Raw genomic sequence first — 22,864 nt, 5'->3', positions numbered from 1 at the left:
CAGCGCGAGAGGCCCTCGGATGATGCCGCCTGGTGCGTCAGTGCCCGCGCCTGGCTCTGCCAACTTGGCCCCTCCGCCCTCTTAGGGCCAATTGTGAAGGGGCTGGGGAATATTTCGGCCAAGTCGTTTTTCATTTTATAAAGGATGTATTTTACTCCCTTTCAGGAGAGTTGTGCTGCCTTGTGGGTCAATATTTGTTCTTTAGTTTCAACATCTTTAGAAGCATTAAAACCCTCCCTGTTAAATATTCTCCAGAAACGCAACCCTGGTCAGGACAGGAAATATTTTAGCAACCTCGGTGGTCGCCTACTTTGTGGCGTTTTGCTCAAACCACTTTGAAACACACCTACCAATTGTGTATGATACGATTTTATTTCAAAGCCCTCGTAGGACTTCGTTTTGTTTTCAAAACAGCTAAAGCAGTTGTCTGAGTGGTGGACAAGAGTGGGGGAGGTAAACCCTATGACAAGCGTCTAATGGTCAATTAAGTTACAACGGTGTGACACATAATGCTATTTTTGTCTGCGTGATGGCACAATTTACCTACCTTATTTTTCTCTTTCCATTCAGACTTTACCAGTTCCTCTAATATAAGTAGCCCAAAGATTTGGCTTTTGGCCGAATGAGAATTAGTGATCTAAGAAATACCCTTTTGTAACATTCCCTCCATACAATGCCAGTTGTTTCTCCATGACCCAAATTGGAAAGAACTGAGATGAATTTGTACCATTTTGCTGACACAAACTCAGAGAGGGCTGGGGAAGAGAAGGTTGGCTGCCAGGCATAGAAATAAGGGGTTGATGGTCCCGCGGGGGAAAGCATTGGGGTTCCTGTTGAGCCCCCTGAGAAGGCACCTGGGTTTTTCATCACCTTCCTGTTGAAGGAGACTAAAGTTTTGCCACTGGAAGCTGCCTTTTGGAATACTGGCCTTTAACTGGTTACTAAGAGACAAAGACTCAGAAAAGAACCTTTACTCTCCTCCTTTCATGGCCAAGAGACTGAGAAACACCTGCTTCAGGAAGGGAACCTTAGGACCTCGGATGTCTGTCGCCTTCGCCTAATGTGAATTAAGCGTGGCAAGTAGGAGTGCGTCAGGCAGGGGCCTGCTAGCCAGATACTCCCCGTGTCCCACTGTTTCCTAGTTGCTTTGGGGGATTTTCATACCACCTGTGTTCCCTCTTCTTTAACTCCCTATAAATTGCCCATTCTCACTTCTGAAATCTTAGACCCCTAACCGCCCCGCCCCCCCTTAACCCTCAACCTTTTTCCTTTGTCCAAAATGTCATATATACCCACTGTTCCCTCACTGCCTTTGGAATTTTCATGCTTATTTGAATTCCTTGCATGTATTAACATTTTTATTTTCTCTTGTTACTCTGTCTCTGCTAATGTGATTATTAGCTCAACTAGAAGAATTTAGAAGGTGGGAGGGAAACTTTGTGGGTTTTTTAGCCCCCACACTGTAACTCTTTGGACATCTACCCGCCTGTTCTGCTTCCACTTTGCACCTTCCCCTCCACTCCTGCTCCCATTTGAGTCTCTGGTGCCTCTGGAGAGCCAATGATGATGCTTTCACTCCTTACTGCCCCAGAGCTAGGAAAGCCCTGTTTCTGGCCTACGGGCTAACCAGAAGATCTTCTGATTAGGCCGGTTTTATCACAAGATGTATAATCCCGACCAGCTCCAGAGCCACTCCTGCAGGCCACACAGGTGGTAGTATCTATGCACTGTAGGTGGGAAAGGACTTGAGGGCATCTCTCAATCTCCTGTGCAATGCTTGGATCCCCTCTGCCATTCCAGAGTAGAGATCTTCCAGGTTCTCCTCCAACACCTCTAGTGATGGAGAGCTCCCCACTTTGGACAGCTATTATGCTAGAAAAGTTCACCTACATTTCTCCTAGGTCAGTGGTCGGCAAACTCATTAGTCAACAGAGCCAAATATCAACAGTACAACGATTGAAATTTCTTTTGAGAGCCAAATTTTTTAAACTTAAACTATATAGGTAGGTACATTGTTATTAACTTAATTAGGGTACTCCTAAGGCTTAGGAAGAGCCACACTCAAGGGACCAAAGAGCCGCATGTGGCTCGCGAGCCGCAGTTTGCCAACCACAGTCCTAGATCATATTCTGGTGGTCCTTACACGCACCATATACTGAATAAATGTAGGGGATTTCAATGCACTTTCATAGTGGTTGTTTTTATAGCAAGATGTTTTCATTTATTTGTTAGATGCTTAAAGGTCAGTGTGTGTAAATGTTCCTCCTCCTACTCAAGCTCTCTCTTAATGCTAAATCAATGAATCTGTTGTCCCAGACACCGGCAAAGGAAACAGTTTATTTTGGCATCCTCTCTCGGATTTCTTCATGTTCACGGTACGTGAATACAGGTCAACAGGTCAACTGATGTTTTTAACTTTAATGCTTTGAAATTTGTCTACATAAAATACAATTTCAAATATGCACATATAGATAAAATATCAATGGGAAAAATGTTCACAGCAATTACCTCTGTGTGATAGGATTAGGGGCTGTAAAGGTGGGTTTGTTTGTTTTTTTATTTGGCTCCAAATTTTCCTACAGTGAAAATGTTTAATCAGAGTATAAAACAGATATTCTCTTTGAAAATAGTTTTTTTCTAGATGTAAAATTATATTGCATATAATACACACAAAGGTTCATTTTCTTTCCTGTCCTGGAGTGACAGACCATGTTTCATTCACCTTGGTATCAGCCCCTACCAGCTATTCCAATGGATTCAGCCAAAGACTTGCACATAGCCCTATCTGCTTTGGCTCAGTGGATAGAGCATTGGCCTGTGGACTGAGGGGTCAAAGGGTTCGATTCCTGTCAAGGGCACATGCCCAGGTTGGGGGCTCGATCCTAGTAGAAGGCCTGCAGGAGGCAGCCAATCAATGATTCTCATCATTGATGTTTCTATCTCCCTCTCCCTTCCTCTCTGAAATCAATAAAAATATATTTAAAAAAAGACTTGCACATAGTAGGGATTCAATCAATAGATATTGATTTAATTTGTTGTGATAAAATTAGTCATTTTAGGTAAGCTTCAATAAAACGTTTATTTAAAAAAACCTGGTCAGCAGTCATTCTTTCTAAAATATAATTTCTCAGGATTTAGTCCTTGTAGCAGAGGGGGCTAACCATCCTTCTATCAAAAAAAATTTGTACTCTCCTTCCATTATGTACACTTTTGGGGAAGAGGGATTGGCCAAAAGGAACCTCCCCACTTCCTGCATCTCTGTAAGGCCATAGGCCTAAGTTTTGGTCAATAGAAGGTGGACTAAAGTGCTGTGTGCTGTGTGCACGGAGATAGGGCTCATGAAAGCTGCCCATCCAATTTTCCTGGCTCTCTCTCCTTTCTCACCTGGCCACTGGTAGAGCCTCCATCAGCCTGGGACCCCCAGCAATGATTAATTTTATGTGAATGAGAAATAAACTCTCATTGGATTAAGCTGCTGAAATTTGGGGTTACCTGTAGTAACAGATTTAGTGTTACCTTAATGAATGCATCAGCAAACAAGCCACTAACTCCTAGGAAATATTGAAAAATGTTTTACCATAATTGAAAGAAGATCTGATGCAATAAATGTATGCTCTTACCATTATAAAAATTAAGCATTTCCAACCAGTTCCCTTTTGTACAAAGTGACATTTACATCCATATCCTGACAGATAAGGAAAAACAGAAACAGAAAAAATGGGTAGCAATTATCTTCTGACTGCATTCAAAAGATGACAAAATAATTGGTGAGAAAATGAAGATTATTCAGCCAACATGTCCCAGTACAAAAAGTCAAACTCATTTTTTTCAACGTGGTTTTTTCAGTGGTAACAAAGCTGTCATTAAATTTAATCAATTTAGTTACTTGATTAATAATCTCTGAGATGCCTGGTCATATCCATCAATTAGGTGCAAAAGGCCAAGGTGAAAGGGCCCTTTGCAGTTAGCTGCCAGGATGTGCCTGACATGCCTGCTGTTATCAGGGAATAAAGACCATGTGGATGGTCTTTCTCCATTGCTAGTGGGATTTGAAGTATTTACAATATCTTGAGAGACTTTTCTGAGACTCACACGGGAGGATGAGTGATTTTTATCTGCGTGGAATTACATCCCTGGGTTTCCAAAGTCCCATTTCCTTTAATCCAGTCCTGGAAAATGTGTAGCTGGGGATTCAACAAAGCTAAAAGCAAAGTCAGCATCCAAAGTTTCCTTTCTGTGATGGAGTTGGGTCCAGTATAGCATTAGCTAGTTGCAGTCCATCAGTCCATTGTGTGGGGTCCACATGGCTCACAGCAAATACAGGGGGGCCAGGAGGGCACAGCCCCTGCAACAAGAGTCCCAAGAACACAAGTGAGCGTAAGAGTGGACCTCTTTGTTTGGGAGATTGAATATCTTAAATTTCCCTGCGTTGGCAGTGGCCACGCTACTCTGGCCAATGACCTGTTCTCAGGTGTGACTGACAGGCAAATATCTTCCCGATTTCACCCATTACTGTAGCTTCCTGGCAAAGATGCACAAATGGCATGCCCATAATATTTGGCCTTCCCTTTGCTTATTTCCAGTGATTAAAATAACTCAGTTTATTACAATTTTGGCTATTTTATTAGCATTGCTTCCTATAGAAATAGTTAACCACAGTGGAAAATGTTAGCAGTTTTGGAATTAAATATTATGTGTGTTTATTAATAAAGTATACTACTGAAAAGCATAATCTTGTTAAGCAAAAAGTTTAAGGAAGTTAAGCCATTCTTTGGTATATCTGTAGGCTTTTAAAAAGAGTTCCTGGGATTTTTATTTAACCCTTGTGTTGGTGTTTGACATTTTATGATCTCTGTCTAGATTTTAAATTCCTTAGAGGGAAGGTCTTTGTATATTCCCCTATAAGCAGCTAGTATGATGCGCTATACAGCCCATGGGTGCACTCTTTAATTTAATCCTATTTAAGCTGGTAGTTTTGGGGCAGGTCACTATCACTTACTAGCTGTGAGACCTTGAGCAAGTTAATTAATTTCTCTGTGCTTCGGTTTCTCACAAGTAAAAGCTGTATTTCTGTTCAAGGGAGTATGTAATACAAATATTGTGGCTTTATTGAAATAGTTAAAAGATCTTGAGTAAGGTTGAAATCAGCATTTAAATATTTAAGGAAAATTGGTTCATGAAACGGATAGTTTGACTTATGAGTTGCATAATAGTGTTTAAATATTTGGGAAAATGTGCTTAATCAATGTAAAAGCTTAATAAATTGAACATTAAACAAAACTAAGTAGTGGTAAGTGTACTTTCCAGGCCAGAAGTCCCTGAGACATTAAGGATCCTAGCAACAGACAAGACAAATTTCATCCAGTACATTTAACAGGTTGTACCTTAGAGTAAAAATGTATGAGGTCTGGCTATTACTATTGAAAACAAAATCCAGCTAATACGCTTAGCAGGAAAACCCAGTTAGCAGCTGCATGGGTTGCTTTTTGCGCTTATGTCTCTTGATAAGGATTATTTACGTTGTGGCTTGATGAGGCTTGGATCACAGACTAATGTTTTGCCACATTCACCTCTCTAGTAATAAGCCCAAGATTAGTTCCTTTAAAACACTTCCTAGATCCAGCTTTCTCAAGTGAGGGCAACTGAGAGGTGAGGGTTTTAGAGAAAAAAGTAGGCCATGCAACCTGAATAATCAAAGAATTTTTAGGAAGAGGAAAAATTAATATTCCATTTTATCTTGGGTTGATGTTAAACCCTTCCACCTCCCCCAGTGTTCATTAAAGTTGCTATATAAACAGACACACCCAAGGTTGTTCTCACTTCATATCGCTGTCTTGAAAGAATGATTCCAGTTGCCAATTTATGCTAATGGATATGTTCAGAGATATGTTGATGATGCTTCCGAGCTGCATGACGATTCCACTAACTGCAGAATCAGCATGTGCAGCTGTATTTCTGAAATGGTTACTTCAGCGTGCCGCTTCCCTGGCTGATCTAAGATGCTCTGAAGATTCTCCGAGGACTTACACGCTAATGATGCTTAGGGATTCGTGTCCTGAAGAACTCTGTAATCCTGTGCTTCCTGAATCCCACTCTAAGCCAGGGCCTTCTGTCACACCGCAAGAGTTACAGGCAGTTGGAAAGCTCTGCTAAGCAACCATTCTGCTTGGCCTTTGGGGTTCAGTGAGGTGCCGCTTAGGATCTACGCAGCAGCCTTGATCAGGATGTAGTTCCTTCTTGGCCCTCGGTCCCAGGTGGTGCTCTGAGGGTCTTCCTTCCTGAACAGCAGCAGTAAAGCCAGCCTTGCCATGGGCGAGGTCAGCCAAGAGGCTGTGGAGAGCTACCTGGAGGACCACCCTGGGTTTGCCGAGGAGTACTTCCACAGGAAGCTGCGGACAGGGGCGCTGGGAGAAGCCTCCAAGCACAGCGAGGTGCAGGGCCTGGCCAGCGGGTCCTCCCCCGGGCTGTCCACAGAGGAGGAGGCAGCCCTGTGCTTGGAGCTGTTCCAGGCCATGCAGGAGGACGCGGGCAGCGCCGAACCCGCAGCACACTTGGTCCTGAAGAGGCTGGCACGGCTGCTGCGGGCGGATCGCTGCAGCCTGTTCCTGTGCCGGGCCCGCAACGGCTCGCCCGAGGTGGCCTCCAGGCTGCTGGATGTCACCCCCACATCCAAGTTTGAGGACAACCTAGTGGTCCCTGACAGAGAAGTGGTGTTTCCATTGGACATCGGGGTAGTGGGTTGGGTTGCTCACTCAAAGAAAGCCCTTAACGTTCCAGATGTAACAAAGGTAAGTGGCCTGAGGGCAGGGGGGCGGAGATGAGGACTTGGCAGGGTCCTGAGGGACAATGGGAAAGAGAGCTGAGGTGGGGGTGGGGGGTAGGTGGGCATCCTTGTGCCATGGGTTTGACTCTAACCTGGGGAGTGGGGGCAGCAGAGGAGTACCCAGCTCCAGGGCTGCCAGATTTAGCAAATAAAAAATTCCAGAGGCCTAGTTCAATCTGAATTTCAGATAAAGAATAAATAATTTCATTGTGTAAATTTGGCATTTTGTCAGGTAACTTACCTGGGCCAGGTACAGTTCACACCTTCGCTTACACCTCCATGCTCTGGGCACATGCTTCTAACAACACCACACAGGCTGCCCCTGGGGAGCTCAGCCAACAGTCAGATGCCGCTCCCCATGCCTCTCACCCACAGCACACACGTCTTTGGAGTGGATTGGCTCCCAAATGGATTCTTTCACCTATAGACCAAATGTGCAGAAAGAAAAAATAATACCATCGGAAAGTTCAGGTTTAGATCATCACCCCTCTGCCCTGCATAATGCAGATCTATCAAGAATGAATTCCAATCTGGCAAATGGGATGTTTGGGCCCCCCTGAGACCAATATTGCACAAACGGTTATCTCCTTTTGAAACATAACATTTAACTACTCCTTACCATTGCAATGCTGGTTTCTTTTAGGAAGATTCTAAAATACAGATAAAAAGGAGGAAATGCAAGTCACCCATAATCCTTCCACTCTGCAAGAGCCATAGGCAACAACAGCCTGGAGTTGGAGAAACTTTTTCTACACGTGTCCCATTATTTTGATTTGCTATTAACGAAAGGGGAGAGGAGGATTATGCTGCCAGGGAGTCCACGGGGAGCCACCTCCGAAAGGCTTTCCGCGTGGAGGCCTGTGAAGGGGGCAGCTGCAGGCAGGAGGATAATCTCCCTCCTGCCTCCCAAAGCTGATTACGGGGAGGAGAGGAGGGGCCCACCGATCCAGAAGTCATGAGTTGTCAAATATTAGCAACACTCAGCAAACAACCACAGGACAGCTCTCAGGTGCAAGGGTTGCTGCAAGCTGGACACATTAGTCCTCAGTCCTTCCCCACCCCTCCCTTCAGGGAACTGAGGCTGCTTCAAGAGGCCTACTGCAGCTTCTTTGAGTGACTAAACCGAGCTGTGTCCTACGGCAAAGTTCCGGGGACACCATTTAGAAGGCTGTCCCCACACACCTGAGTTTTTCTCGTGGAAATGTGCTTTTGGCCAGTCTCCAGCTGAGCCCATCTCCCAAATTACTAGGACATCAAACTTAAGAAAGTGACAAGCAAGATTTTTTTTCTTTCTAAGGAGAGATGGATAAGATGACTTCTGCTGTCATACTTTACTAATGAGCCCCGTTCTCCTTGTTGAGGGGAAAAAGGTAGAATGGAGCTGCTGAAAAGGTCAGTTGGCCTTGGTCTGTTGCTGTCCGTGGTGAGCGCCCTGCGTGGACAGGGCAGGTGATGTGGGGTGGGTGTGCCATGTCTCTCTGTCCTCCCTTTTCCTGAGGACCTCTGGCTGTTACCGGTGAGACAGAGGTGAGTGTGTTGAAGACAGACACCCTCCTGAGCTCAGAAGAGAGACAAAGACCTCATTTCATCTCCATTTTTATGTTTTTCCCAAGAGTGGTGCTTTTCAGCTTTCGATGCACATTAAATCAAATTGGGAGTTTAAAAATACTGGTGTCTGAGACTCTCGGTAGATCAATTACATAGACTCTGAGGGGTTGGCATACAGGCAGTAATATTTTTAAAAAGCTCTTCAGATGATTCCACTATACGGCCAATGTTGAAAACCATTCCTCTCTGGGTGTGCAGATGGGAGAGGAGGAAGTGAATTTCAAGTCAACTGTGGGATAGGAGATGGAAAGGGCTCCTAGAGTCCTTAGTCCAACTCTTTCCTGGGGCAGATGGGAAGCTAGGGTCACGGGAGCTGTGTCTCTCCCAGAGCTCATGGTCTGGTCAGTGAATGAAAAGGGCTGGAAGAGAATCGAGGCCTCACCCTCACCAAACCCCATGTCTCTGCCGTTTCTTTCTAATGTGCTCTTTAATTATTTTTTTAAAATTTTAATTTTTTAATTACAGTTGACATTCGCTATTATTCTGTATTAGTTTCAGGTGTACAGCAGAGACAGTTATATACTTTACAGAGCAATTCCCCCAATGTTCCCAGCACCCACCTGGCACCCATGACTGATCTGTAACTATCAATCTGTACTTGTAATCCCTTCATTTTTTTCATCTAGTCCCCGACCCCTGGTAGCCAGCAGTCCATGCTCTGCAAGTTCACCACCTTTCCGTCACTGTGGCAAAATCTGCAAAGAGAAAGGTGACAGAAACTGATGTTTTAAATGAAATTTCTATTAATTCTTCACCTTTTCCTTGCACTTGGCATGTTATAAAGATTTTCTCATTCTCAATCTCACTGGATTCTGGCAAAGACCCTGTGGGAAAGGCATATCTATTTTTCCATCTTGTCTATATGAGACTCTTCACAAGGTCAATGAGGCAGGATGTGGTGGGCCTGGGACCATAACCCAGGCCTTCAGGGGCCTCCATCTTTTACTACACCGCTGACCACACACAACTTCTTTCGGCCAGCAGTGTGTGCACAGGTGAGGGAAGGTCTTCTCACACCCAGACAAAGGCAGAACTGGCCCTCGGCCCCAGGTGGTGCTCTCAAAACTGGGGGTCCACAAAGGTTGTAACAGGGAAGCCACATGGTGTAGGGCAGTGGTTGGCAAACTGCGGCTTGCGAGCGACATGCGGCTCTTTGGCCCCTTGAGTGTGGCTCTTATTTTGTGGAAGAGCCACACTCAAGGGGCCAAAGAGCCGCATGTGGCTCCCGAGCCGTAGTTTGCCGACCACTGGAGGGTGACAGCTTTGATATCAGACAGACCTGGATGCACATCCAGGTCTGAGATGAGGAATGATGTGGTGGATTGTTTCTGCACCTGAGAAATGGAGGTAACCAAATATACGGATTAAATGGACATGAAGTGCCTGATCGTTTTTTAAATTTTTTATCTTTATTGTTGAGAGTATTACAGAAGTTCCCCATTTCCCCCAATGCCCCCCACCCACCTGGTTCCCACTCCACCCCAGGCCTTCACTGTACTATTGGTTGTGTCCGTGAGCTATGCATGTAAGTGCCTGGTTCTGGTAGGTGGATAAATGATCACTTTGACAGTATCACATTTATGCCAAAGGGGATTGGGGGCTGTGTGTGGGTGGACAAAACTGGGTCAAGGGTTATTGCCTGTTTTTAAAATAGGTTAAAGGCAGGAAAACTTTGAATAACAGGAAACTGAGAGATATTCTTTCAAGTTAATAATTTATTTTTCTACTGGGAAAGCTGCTGATTAATTCTATGGATAGGTGATTCTCGTTCTGACTGTGGTTAAAAGAAAGCCATGGAGAAGCCTACGTTTTCAATGATTAACACGGCGCTATAGCCTCCTTTCCTCCCTCCTCTCTCTTCCTTCCTTTCTCTTTCTGACTCCTAATCTCAAGGGATAATGGTATTTAATCAGAATTTAATAATGCTATGATCCAGGTGGGCTACTGTTCTACACAATGTTCTCTCCAATGCTTTTAGTGGCTGCTTTGAAGAAGGACCATCAAGGGGAGTTTGTGATTTGGAGAAATACAGAAATTAACCAAACAAACGTCAATAAGGATGGTTTGAGCTGGTGAAAATTAAAAAGGAGAAAGCCCCATTTCTCCTTTCCTGTGTTTGGATGGGTGATTTCATCCAGGACTTTCAGATACAATAATAAGCAAGCATTCTATTTTCAAACGTATAAGCCATTTTCTCAAAACAGCCAATTGAACTTGAGAGCATTTCCTTGTGTGTAGAATCTAGCAGGGGTGGGCAAACTTTTTGACTCGAGGGCCACAATGGGTTCTTAAACTGGACCGGAGGGCCGGAACAAAAGCATGGATGGAGTGTTTGTGTGAACTAATATAAATTCAAAGTAAACATCATTACATAAAAAGGTATGGTCTTTTTTTTTTTTTTTTTTAGTTTTATTCATTTCAAACAGGCCGGATCCGGCCTGCGGGCTGTAGTTTGCCCACGGCTGATCTAGAGCGAACTAGCATCAAGCATTGAAGTTGCAGAGTGGAGTGTCCACCAGGAGATGCTGACTGGACTCCGTGGTGCATGTTTCTGGCATTTTGATTATCCCTCTAGTGGCCCAGATTGCTGTGTAAGTGAAGGTGATCATGCTCTGTAACGGGTAACAGTTAGGAGGAAATCGGAACATAAGCTGGGCAAGCAGTGCAATAAGAGAAAGTGCCTGAGAGTGAAGATGCTACTGGAGCAGAGAAGTACCAGACAAAGTAGTTAGGGAAGAAATGTGGCTCTTGCTGGCATGGGGCAGTGTTGGCCCTCAGAAGGAGGTATGGTCTTCCATCAGTGAAGAGCATTTACTTTCTTTACTGATTAGAACTAGTTAGAAAAACTAGAACTAAAAGCAAAATGGTAATTGTAAAAGATAGCTATTTTTCATCCAGGGAGACCCAAAAAGTTTCAGGTTTCTCTTCCTGGTATATTTTGAATGCCCACTATGTGTCAGACACCTCACATTTTCTTTGTGAAGGATCCCATTTCTAGGGATTCTCCACAGGAGTGATTCACCCACTAAAAGTATAGATTGCTGGGGAAGACAGACCCCACTTTAGGAGATTAGGGTTGATGGGTCTGCTGTGAGGTCTGCAAATCTGCGTTTACCTGCAGGGGATTCTGAGGCACAGGCAGGGACTCCTGCTCTGAACTGAGCATGAGCGCTGTTGACCAAGCAGCCCATGTTCCCTGGTGGAAATTCCAGTCCAGAAGTCACACCAGTAGACTCTCACCTTTTTACTTTGGGAAACTGATCAGAGTCCAGTCTCCAAGGTTTGTGCTGCTCTTAGAAGCACCATCAACATTAGGAAATGGAAATAATACAACTTGTGGGAGAACACCACGTTAATTTTGGCCAAGGATTCTCAGAGCTAGGCTGTAAGTTCAGTTCTAATCGAAGAAGCCTCAGGTCCAAAGAGAAGCTAGTCAGGCCCAGGGAAGGCTGAGTCTATTCCCATGCAGAGTCGTATTCCTCTGACTTACAGCCAATAAGACAACCACCATCCTTCACCTTCTTCTCAAGCCCTTTTGTTTACGCACCTTACCAAACTCACCTCTCTGCTCTTTCCATGGTGAGTGTATTAGAATCTTCTCCTGCATCTACCACGTGAGGCTTGTATCTGGGAAGATCTACTTCCTCTCTGCTCAAGAAAGACAAAAAAAAGTATATGAATGAAAGACATTAGCCTGGTAGAACAATAGCAACTGATAAGGATCTGGTGCTGGTAAGAGGGTGGTCCTCTCATCTATGACCATCAGTGGAAGTAAGAATTCCAACCTTTTGTAAAAGTAATCTGTGTAAATAAAAACTGCATACACCTGGTGACCCAAAAGGGATTTCCACTTTGGGAAACCCATCACGTAAACATAAAAGCAAGAATGATCAGTGCAGCATTGTTTGCAGTGGAGAAAACTACAAACAGAATGAATCAGTACAGGCTGGTTGAGTGGATCATGGAGCTTCCACACTGTCGAGTAATGTGCAAGAATTTAGGAGGTAAATTTGCATCTGTATGCACTGGTTTGGAGAGACGTCCATTACATTGTTATGTGATGAAAGTATTGTATGAAATGAGTAAGGAATTTTTTTTTAAAAACACACACACACACACAGAGAGAGAGAGAGAGAGAGAAAGAGAGAGAGAGAGGGAGAAGAGCACTGGCTCCTTGGTTAGAGTGTTGGCCTGCACACCAGAGGGTCACAGGTTTGATTCAAGGTCAAGGGCAAGTTCTTGGGTTGCAGATTCCATCCCTGCCCCCAGTCCGGGCGTGTGTGGGAGGCAACCAATCAATGTCTCTCTCTCTCACATCGATGTTTCTCTCTCTCTCTTTCCCCATTCCACTCTCACTAAAAATCAATGGGAAAATATCCTCACTCCTTGGGTGAGCATTAAAGAAACACACCAAAAAAAAGCCCCAGAAAAGTCTTTGTCAAAGCGTAGAGCAAGGCCTAGAAGGAGACATACCAAGCAGTTAACACTGATTTCCTGGCAGGCGAGATTAGAAGTTTGGGGGAATACTAAGTTTTCTTTAGGTGATGATGTACTGGTTCTCTGGTTTCAACTGCACATTTTACTGTTGTGAGCTCTGTGAAACACACCTGTAACCCCAGCTGTGCTCTCCTTCCCGCCACACGCTTTCTGTTCATTGTAACCATTAGTCTTTCCCTCCCTTCCTCTTAGCATCTTCTATCCACTTGGCCGTGGCATCACCTCTTTTCTCCTGGCCCAACCTCAGCCTAACCTGGATAGGCCACAGCTCAGCTGGAAAACGCTCCCTCTGAAACGGGCAATTTCGTTCAATGCAATCACAGGATGGGGGGTGTTTGCTCAGGACCACTGCGCTGGGGCCCCGGTTATCTGTCGATAGAATTTGGAATAGACGGAAGGACCTGCTGCCATTTCTAGATCCACACTCCATGCTTCTGTGCTGCTTGGCAAATGTGTGTGCATTTTTTTCAGAACAGCCATTTTTCTGACTTCATGGACAAACAAACCGGGTATGTCACTCGGAACCTGCTGGCAACCCCGATCGTGATGGGCAAGGAGGTTCTGGCTGTGGTTATGGCAGTTAACAAAGTAAATGCATCTGAATTCTCCAAGCAGGATGAAGAGGTAATGCTAACCCTGGGCATCCAGTCGGAGGCTTAGGAAATGTATTTGTTATAGATCCAAGAGAAAGATGTCACACCTAATCTGCTTTTTTCTCTGCTGTCTGTAGGTCTTTTCCAAATACCTCACCTTTGTTTCCATCATCCTAAAGCTTCATCATACCCACTACTTGTACAGTGTTGAATCTCGAAGAAGCCAGGTAAAGGGGAGGTGACACTGTCATGCTGACTTATTCTGACAAAGGGGCCTGGAGGCAACAAGCCCAGACCCTCTCTCTCCCCTGTGGTGGTTTAGCCCACATGGAGCAGATCCCCAAACTTCAGCCCCAGATGTCTTCTCAAGGTCTGCCCTGGCTTTCCATTCCCACCTGCCTGCCATTCATCTGTATGTGCACTGGGTTCCTTTTTTCAGACACCAAGGTGGCCATGATTTCTTCATCTATGAGATGGCAATGATAATTATAGTACCTACCCCACATGGTTACTGTGATTCCTAAATGGCCATTAGGTAAATTAGTTTACATAAAGCTCTTCGTAGTGCCTGGTACATAAAGCTATTAATTTCAGGAGCAAATCATTCCTCTGAAGTCTGTTTCCTCCTTGAGCCAGCAAAATAAAGAACAACATTGGGCGCTAGCTGGTTTGGCTCAGTGGGTAGAGTGTCAGCCCTCAGACTGAAGGGTTCTGATGAGGGTCAACAGGAGCCAGTGGGCCACCAATATTGCACTCTGCTTAGGGTCTGTCTCTGCATCCAATTTTAGATGATCTGCCCTTCGAAGCCAAAACACTTGGACATAGGAACCAATCATTGCTCATCTTCTTTCCTAAGCCCACAGCCTTGCAAAGGGCTACTCATTCTCCCACACAGAGAGTCAGTATTTTGCCGGACGTGGACATGTTCAAAAATGGAATTGCATTGTCTAGTGATATGGATTCGTTTTATTCGATGCAGCTCATGGCTAAAGCTCTATATTTTCATAGTGTATGTTGTCCTAACTGTTTTATTTTTAATATCTACTTTCAGATCCTTATGTGGTCAGCCAATAAAGTATTTGAAGAGCTCACAGACATTGAGCGACAGTTTCACAAAGTGCTCTACACAGTTCGAACATACCTGAACTGTGAGCGGTACTCCATTGGACTGCTGGACATGACCAAGGAGAAGGTCCTCACTGCTCCACCCATTTCTGTCTTGCTTAAAATCACCTGTAAAACACATATCACACAAAATGTGGTTCATTTAAAAATGGATACCCTATGTGAATAATCAGTCATGATAGTTCACAAGAACCAGAGCCAAGAAAGTAAGGTACAGAGGTAAAAAATGAGCATTTTGGAGCAAAAAAGATGTGGACTTGAATCTTGGCCTTTCTATTTTCTAGTTGTCTGTGTCTTCAATGAGTCTTGTATAAAAAATAAATATTAATTAAAAGACTTTATTTTTTAAGAGAAATTTTAGGTTTATAGAAAAAACGAGCAGAACGTTCAGTTAGTTCCCATATTATCTGTCTCTCCTATTATAACATCTGGCATTCATGTGGTGCGTTTGTTACAGTTGATGAATCAATTTTGATGTTATTATTAACTAAAATCCACAGTTTACATTCAGATTCACTCTTTGTGTTGTACTGTCTATGGATTTGGACAAATGCATAATGTCATATATCTGCCAGTACAGTATCATACAGAATAGTTTACCTAAAAATCCTGTGCTCCTCCTATTTATCTCTCCCTCTCCCTACCCCAAGTCTCTGGCAACCTCTGATAATTTTTTTTTTTTACTGCCTCTATAGTTTTGCCTTTCCCATAATGCCATATAGTTGGAATTATACAGTATGTAGCTTTTCCAGATTGGGTTATTTTCCTTAGTAATAAACATAAGTTTCCTCCATGTCTTTTCAGGGCTCGATAGCTCCTTTTTTTTTTTAATGCTGAATAATATTCCATTGTCTGGATGCACCACAGTTTATTCATTCACCTACTGAAGGACATCTTGGGCGCTTCCAAATGTTGGCTATTATAAATAAAATACAGATCTTTTTGTAGACATACATTTTCCATTCCTTTGGGTAAATACCAAGGAGGGTTATTGCTGGATCACATGGTAAGACTATATTTGGCTTTGTGAGAAACTGCTAGATTTAATATTCTATAAAAGAGTTGCTCTTTATTGAGTACTTTTAATTAGGTATCAGAGTAGGTGCTTCGTATGTATTACTCACTTAATCCTCACAATGACTCTGTAGTATGAATTCTATTATTGTCCCCATTTGCTGATAAAAAAGCTTAAGTGACTTGTCCACACATGTTCCTATAAGCAGTATTGCTGGGAATTAGAGACGTTTTCCAGTGCTAAAATTCTGGAAGTATAAATTAACATAAAATATGCAAACATGAAATTCATATAAGATATGGTAGGTCATGGAACAGTTTAATAATGTTTAAATATAACTGTCTCCAGGAATTCTACGATGAATGGCCAGTCAAGCTTGGAGAAGTCGAGCCTTATAAAGGTCCAAAGACACCAGATGGCAGAGTAAGTGCCAATTGCCTTGGTGATATCCATACATGGTGCAAGGTCCCAAAACCAGAGGCAGCCACGCATAGAGGAAGGAGCATGAGCCCCAGAAGGCCTGGGTTCTAGTCCTGTAACTTTCTGCAGGACCTTCGAGTAGTAGAAAGAGTACTACATAAGGGTTTGAGGTTCCAGTCCCAGCTCTGCCCCAAGCCAGTGGGGTGGCCGGGCCTTAACTCATTGTTTAACTTCTCCTTTTCTGTAAATCCAAGGCTTGGGCCCAATGGTTCTCAACAGGGAGGGACACATCAGAGCTACTTGCACAGCTTTTGAAACACACTGTTCCCAGGTCCTTCTTCTGACATTGAATCTCTAAGGAAGGGTTGGGTTAGATTTATTCCCCACCTTCAACTGCAAGCTTCAAAGGGCAGGAATTGTGGTTTGCCACTGTATCCCCAGCACACAGGAAAGGCAAAGTGATGGGACACAACGTGTCCAGGCCTCAGGTTCTTCTCTGTCCAAAGAACTAGTGAGCTAGTTCTCACATAGTCACCGAATCCTGTTTCCAAGGCACTTGTCCAGATGAGCCAGTGCCAGAGGGAGTGAGTGCTCACTGCCCAGCTGAGAAGGGAAAACATTGACTGAGGTTGAGAAATGACAGGATTTGTTCTAATGAAGTTATCAGTCAGAACTTTCTGGACAATAGAAAGGGATTAAAGGAAAAACAAGTTTCCCCTAAAAATTTTTCAGGTGAATTCAACTTTGTAAATTTAATTAAATAGGATTGCTCATGTAGATAAATGGCCAATGATGTTTCTAGTTTTATTACAAGCTTGTCATCAGGACACCAGCAGTTTTCTAATTTATATTATGCCAAGAAATGTGGTTGGGAAATAAGGTACTATTCATATAAGTTCATCAGTGAAAAGCGCTTATTGGGAAATAAGATTTTTCTCATAATCTCTCTCTTTCCTCTTAGGAAATCATCTTTTATAAAATCATTGACTACATTTTGCATGGGAAGGAAGAGATCAAAGTGATTCCGTGAGTATTACCATAAAGCAGCTGTAGCAGTTGCCATTTATTTTTGTACCCAATGCACTTCTCAGTGTAGCAGTGATTTTCTTTTTTCTAATCTTCCTCAAGGACACCTCCCGCAGACCACTGGACTCTTGTTAGTGGATTACCAACATACGTTGCTGAAAATGGATTTGTAAGTTATTGAACAAAATTAAATAATACTGAATGTAACTCTTATTAGCTAAGAGTTGCAAACAAATGTGAAAGCCAGAATATATCAGGGAAAGGTGAGGGACCACTTCCTTTGGCACAGGACATCGGTGAGAGCAACCTTGGCAGTTGAATGTAGGTTAACTAGAGACTCCCAAACTCTACAAGAAAATATTTTGTCAGCAGGAGAAAAATTGATCCATTCCCCAGCCTTTATTTTTTCATTTCCATATATGTTTATTCATATTTACCTTGTCACAAAAAGGATTTAAGTTTCAACAACCAAATAAAGCAACATAACACAAAATAAAAATAGGTGAAAACGCAAAAGGAAAAAAAAATCAAGGGCAGGATGTAAATTAGAGCCAGAACTAAAGATAATGATGATTTGTTGCACAATGCCCTCCGCATTAATAAAATTAGGCTGCACATTTGCTCTTAGCTTTCCAGTTAAATAGGAAAACTGATCAGGTACAGATTTTACAGTGTTCCTATGATAGAATCATGTTGTTTAGAATAAAATACATTATATTCTGATCCAAAGACTAGAAAAACATGTTTTCCTTGCTGTCTCCATGAAGTAAATACCATGTAATACTATAAATAAGAGCATCATCTATGTAATACACGTAGTGGACACCAGCTTTTTAAACTGTAGCCACACAAATTTCAGAGTCCTTTAAAAGCCCATGACCATGATTGCTGCTGGGTTTAATTTTTACCTCAAGTACTGTTCCCTTGGTCAAGACTTTAGAAGCATGGAAGATTACTGACAAAAGAGAAAAATACATAAAGAGAGAATTTTGCCACTGATTGCAATGCAAGATGTAGTGAGTTGGTAAAGGATGTGAAGATTGTTGCTCTGGTCTGTTGGGTGGGCCCGGTGGACAGTAGGCTACTTCTGGCTGTGAGAGGTCAGGTGCAGGAAGACAACAAGCAAAAGATCTCTGGTAGGTCCCATAGGTCTCAAGGCCAGAGGATGGGGCCACCATAGCTTTCCCACTTGGCCTCAAAAACACTCTCCCTGCTTCACAGCTGACTTCTTTCTCCCGAGTTGGGCTTCTCCACCATCTGTGTCTTTTTTTTTTGACATCAAAATTCCTCCCTGCAAGAATGTTCGATGCTTTCAACATTTCTTTATGTTGGCATTTTTCTTTCCTCCCCCTTCAGATCCAAGTTCCTGAAATATATGTGCAGCATTTGTTTGCATATTTGTTTTTTTCTTTAGTGTTGTCCTTGTATTTTTTGCAGTGTTCAGTCATCTAGTTGCTTTGAATTTGGAAGAATCCTTAGAGGCTGGGAGAGTAGGAAGGTGCAGAGATGGTGCTACTAGTAAATGTCATCCAGTGACTTAATTAGCAGAAGAGAAGCTAACTTCAATGTGTTGTTAGCAAATTTGGCCTAGCCAAGGTCCAGTGCCAATAATTTGCTTGTGAGCTATCAAGACTATGGAGGAAATACTCACACCTGGTGTGTTCTTTCTTATTCTGCATTGTGGGTTTAATGGCTTCAGCACATGATGTTTTAGGACTTCTGTCTCCTCTTGCTTTACAGATATGTAATATGGTGAATGCCCCTGCAGATGAATACTTCACATTTCAGGTAATCTTGCCCTCTTCCAGGCCGCACCTCTCAGTGCTGAGGAAGAGGGGAGCAGCACTGCCTCCCTCTCCCCACACCATTTCTCTCCTCTCCAGAGTTGGCTCTAGACTCAGAGACAAAAAAACACACCAACAATTCTGAAGCATTTGGAAAATATCTTTAAATGCTAAATTAATGGTCTAGACTATAACTGCTTTTGGAACTCTGAAAAAGAAAATTTTTTCATATGAGTGAAAAAAGGTAGAGAAGGCTGCATGTGAGAGATGAGGCTTACCTGGGGCCTCAAAGGATGACCAACTAAGCTAACACGAGGCTGAAGAATGAATAATGTGATGTTGAGTGCTTGACTACCTTTGCTTTGCTACCTACTGTGTAGGTGCCACATCATGGTTCCATGATTCTCAGACTTCGGAGGGCATCAGAAGTATCCAATAATTTACTCAAGATTCATGCCCAGAGGTTATGAAACAAGCTAAAAAAAATAAACAAACACATTCATATGGCCCTAGGGCCACACTTTGAAAAACATTCCTAAATATCTATGTCTGCATCCCCCACCAGATTGTGGTCATCTTGAGGTTAGGGCCTGTGATGTATTCATTTTTGTATCCGGCAACTAGGTTCTGATACATCATAGGGGCTTGACAGATGTTTACCAGATAGAACTACATCACAGTACAACAGATTACCTTGATAGATCAGTCAGGAAAACAGAAACCACACTAAGTATTTCAACAGAAATAATTTAATATAAAGAATTAACTAAACAGGTGTTGGAGGGCAGACAAAGTGAAACAGGGAACACAGAGATAAGTGCTTCTCATCCCTAGGGCTGGGGAGACAAAGACAGGAGGACAGACACTTGGTTCTAGTACACTTAATTGAATGTACTAGAATACTTTTACGGCCATATAATCCTAGACATGTTCTGACACAACATAGAAATTGTGCGTCTAACACCCAAAGATTATTTTTTTTTAAATTAAAAATGACCCCAGTGGGGAGTGATGGGGTGGTAGTTATTATGGTGCTGGGTTAGTTTTGTATCTCTATTCTAGTGCAGGTTACACACATCTACTCATGTGATGAATTTGCATAAAGCCATACACACATGTGCACACACAAATAAATACATATAAATATGGTGAAATTTGAATAAGCTTCACAGATTAGGTCTATTTCCTGGTTTACAAGATGGTCCATTTAGAAAACTGGCTCAACGGTACCTGGGACCTCTCTGTACATTTCTTTTGCAACATTCTGTAAATCTATAATTATTTCAGAATTAAACATTAAAAAAAAAACAATCTGAGTGCCTTTATTGTTTTTAGAAAGGACCTGTAGATGACACTGGCTGGGTCATTAAAAATGTCTTGTCCCTGCCTATTGTCAACAAGAAAGAAGACATTGTGGGAGTAGCTACATTTTACAACAGGAAAGATGGAAAACCTTTTGATGAATATGATGAACACATTACTGAGGCAAGTGCAATTATAAAATAATGGAGGTAAATGAAATAATAGAGAATGCATAATTATTTGTTATTTTGGGATGATATTTTTGAAGGGCAATTAAGCATGAGTCACACAAGGTTGTAGCCAATATGTCATTGTGTCATTTCTCTTTCCTGACTTCTGTAAACTGCAACATTCTTTTACTAAAGAATGAACTTTTGGCTTAATCAAAATTCTTTACAATACTAGGAAACTGGGAAAGAAGGTTTCTGTATCCTTTCTCCCCACCCCAACTTCTATTCCCTCTTATTCTTGCTCTCACCCCCAGCCCTCTCTCTGATTTTCAGGTCATTCTTATTCTACTAGATTTTTGTAATTTCTCTCCTCTAATAAAGTATTCAGGATGCACAGTGCACTTTGGAAATCAGGGCTTAGTCATCTTTATTGTCTGGGGCATTGTTAATATGTTTTGTTCGTAGATTAAAAGGGAGATTGATAGGGAAGCATGTGGTTTGCTGCCTTCAAATCAATTTTCCTTTCATTTTAGAGAATTGAATCATATTTTATATATTTCAGACTCTCACACAATTTCTTGGATGGTCTCTTTTAAATACTGATACATATGAGAAAATGAATAAGCTAGAAAACAGAAAGGAGATAGCTCAGGAAATGCTCATGAACCAGACCAAAGCCACTCCTGATGAAATCGAGTCTATTTTGGTAAGTGGGGAATTCGGTACTGTGGATATTAGGTGGTATCTAACCAGGGCTTCTGGAATTCACCTAATTACCCAGAGGTCTGACTAATGAGAATAGGTTTAGTCCTCAGCTAAGGAGTGGGGGTAAAGAAGGAGGGACTAAGGGGGGACCTGGTGGCCCAGTGTACATGGACCCTGACTGGACTTTCAGGCTGCTTGGTTGGAATAGCACTTTGTTAAAAATAGTGTCTGGGCCTGTAGGAGCTCAAGTAGTGATACCTGGATTCAAGTGTGTTAGCAGGAAAAAAAAATATTTCCAGGAAGAGAAATATATCAGTCAGCCATTGCCATGTAATGCAGCATAACAACCATAACATCTCAGTGCTTTCCAACAATAAACATCTAATTCTCACTCAGCACTTGTGGGTTGACCAGGCTTCAATTGATCTTAGTTGGGCTTGGCTCCAAGCTGTGCATTTGGTTAGTTCTATGTATTACCCTCATTTTTCTTGATCAGGTGCTCCATAACAGGTATTCTTCTCATGAACATGACACAGAGCAACAGAGCAAGCCCACTGTTCAAGCACATTTCAAGTCTTTACTCATATCACATTCACTTAAATTCTCATTGGCCAAACATGACCAAGATCAACATCATGGATGGTGGGAGAAAAAGTAGATATTTGCTAGGAGTATTCTAATTACCACCAAATGAAGGAATATATCACACTATTTTTATTCCATTGTTCTTTTACTTATCCAGCTTTTAGAGTGTGTGTATAGGTATAGTTTTGATGGGTGGTTTTTAGTTGTGTGTCTTTTTGTTGTTGTTTGATTGGTTGGTTTTGCTGGGTAATTTGAGAGTTCAGAGAATTTGACTTGAGAATTTGAGATGTTGAAGATGAGAAGGTCTGGGGAGAATAAAGGGAAATTGCTATAAACTAATAAACAAACAAAATAACAAAAAATGTAAGCCACTTATTTTTCTTTCTTACCTACATACAAAAAAACCCCCAAAACCTCTCTCTCTCTCTGTTTCTCTCTCTCTCTCTCTCTCTCCTTACTCAGACAGCTTATGTTACCTTTTGGGGGAATAGAGAAATCAATTAGATTATTTCTTGGAGAAAACTCTTCATAATCAGATGCATTAGATTTTTCTTTTCTTTTTTTTGTATCCAGAATGTATCTTTGTCATGAAACTCATTACAGCATATTTAAAATATATTTTAACTGATTTTGAGAGCAGAGGAATCAAATAGAAATATCCTTTATAGGAATTTCACATCTCAATTGCTTCTACATTTTAGAAATTTAAAGAGAAGTTAAGTATAGATGTAATTGAAGACTGTAAAGAAAAACAACTTGTCACAATTTTGGTAAGTGTTTTACTTCTATCCTTAATGCCCTTTTAATAAAATATATTAGGACATGCTTTCTCATTTTTCAAATAAATGTTGAGTTTTTTCTTCCCTGACAACTTTCAAAGCTAAAAAGAAATGATATTTCTTCTAAAGAGTCATCTTCTGGCTTCCTGATTTCCTTTCCTTTGTCCCCTACAGTCAGATCCACACAGATAATTTAGAATCACAGCGAAATTAGACTATGGCATAAGGAACTTGAGGCACATATTCTAGAGATGTCCTGGTCGGATTTATTTTAATAGTTTTGGATCTCACCATGGCCACCCCAGAAGACATGATGGGATCACAGAACATATGAACCTTCTAGGAACAATGTATCAGGCACAATTATCGCCATCGCTAGCTTCTCTTTTGGAGCCTGGAGGAACTCAGTTTTCTTTTTCTTTTTTTTTTTAG

At 42.2% G+C, this 22,864-nt stretch overlaps 1 protein-coding gene and 1 long non-coding RNA gene across 3 annotated transcripts in view; one reads left to right on the top strand and one right to left on the bottom strand.

The window, feature by feature from the left end:
* Positions 1–2,941: 2,941 nt before the first annotated feature.
* LOC102756338 overlaps positions 2,942–22,864 on the bottom strand; it is a 31,740-nt gene continuing 11,817 nt past the window's right edge. For both annotated transcript variants that reach the window (XR_001512315.1, XR_001512314.1), the window contains 5 exons: positions 14,663–14,754; positions 11,979–12,082; positions 8,992–9,126; positions 7,065–7,244; positions 2,942–4,345 (listed from right to left, as the gene is read on the bottom strand). This is a non-coding gene — a long non-coding RNA (uncharacterized LOC102756338). The remainder of the gene's footprint in view (positions 4,346–7,064; positions 7,245–8,991; positions 9,127–11,978; positions 12,083–14,662; positions 14,755–22,864) is intronic.
* PDE6C (phosphodiesterase 6C) overlaps positions 4,481–22,864 on the top strand; it is a 37,103-nt gene continuing 18,719 nt past the window's right edge. The window contains exons 1-11 of the mRNA XM_006755088.2: positions 4,481–6,788; positions 13,400–13,552; positions 13,659–13,748; positions 14,573–14,713; positions 16,010–16,084; positions 17,043–17,107; positions 17,210–17,276; positions 18,848–18,895; positions 20,227–20,376; positions 20,926–21,069; positions 22,355–22,423. Coding sequence (XP_006755151.1) covers positions 6,309–6,788; positions 13,400–13,552; positions 13,659–13,748; positions 14,573–14,713; positions 16,010–16,084; positions 17,043–17,107; positions 17,210–17,276; positions 18,848–18,895; positions 20,227–20,376; positions 20,926–21,069; positions 22,355–22,423 — 1,482 coding nt within the window. The 5' untranslated portion in view covers positions 4,481–6,308. The remainder of the gene's footprint in view (positions 6,789–13,399; positions 13,553–13,658; positions 13,749–14,572; positions 14,714–16,009; positions 16,085–17,042; positions 17,108–17,209; positions 17,277–18,847; positions 18,896–20,226; positions 20,377–20,925; positions 21,070–22,354; positions 22,424–22,864) is intronic.

The sequence above is a fragment of the Myotis davidii genome, unplaced genomic scaffold, assembly GCF_000327345.1.
Source record: "Myotis davidii unplaced genomic scaffold, ASM32734v1 scaffold271, whole genome shotgun sequence".
Taxonomy (NCBI): domain Eukaryota; kingdom Metazoa; phylum Chordata; class Mammalia; order Chiroptera; family Vespertilionidae; genus Myotis; species Myotis davidii.
Note: the sequence above shows the minus strand (reverse complement) of the source record. Positions and strands in the feature narration are given on the sequence as shown.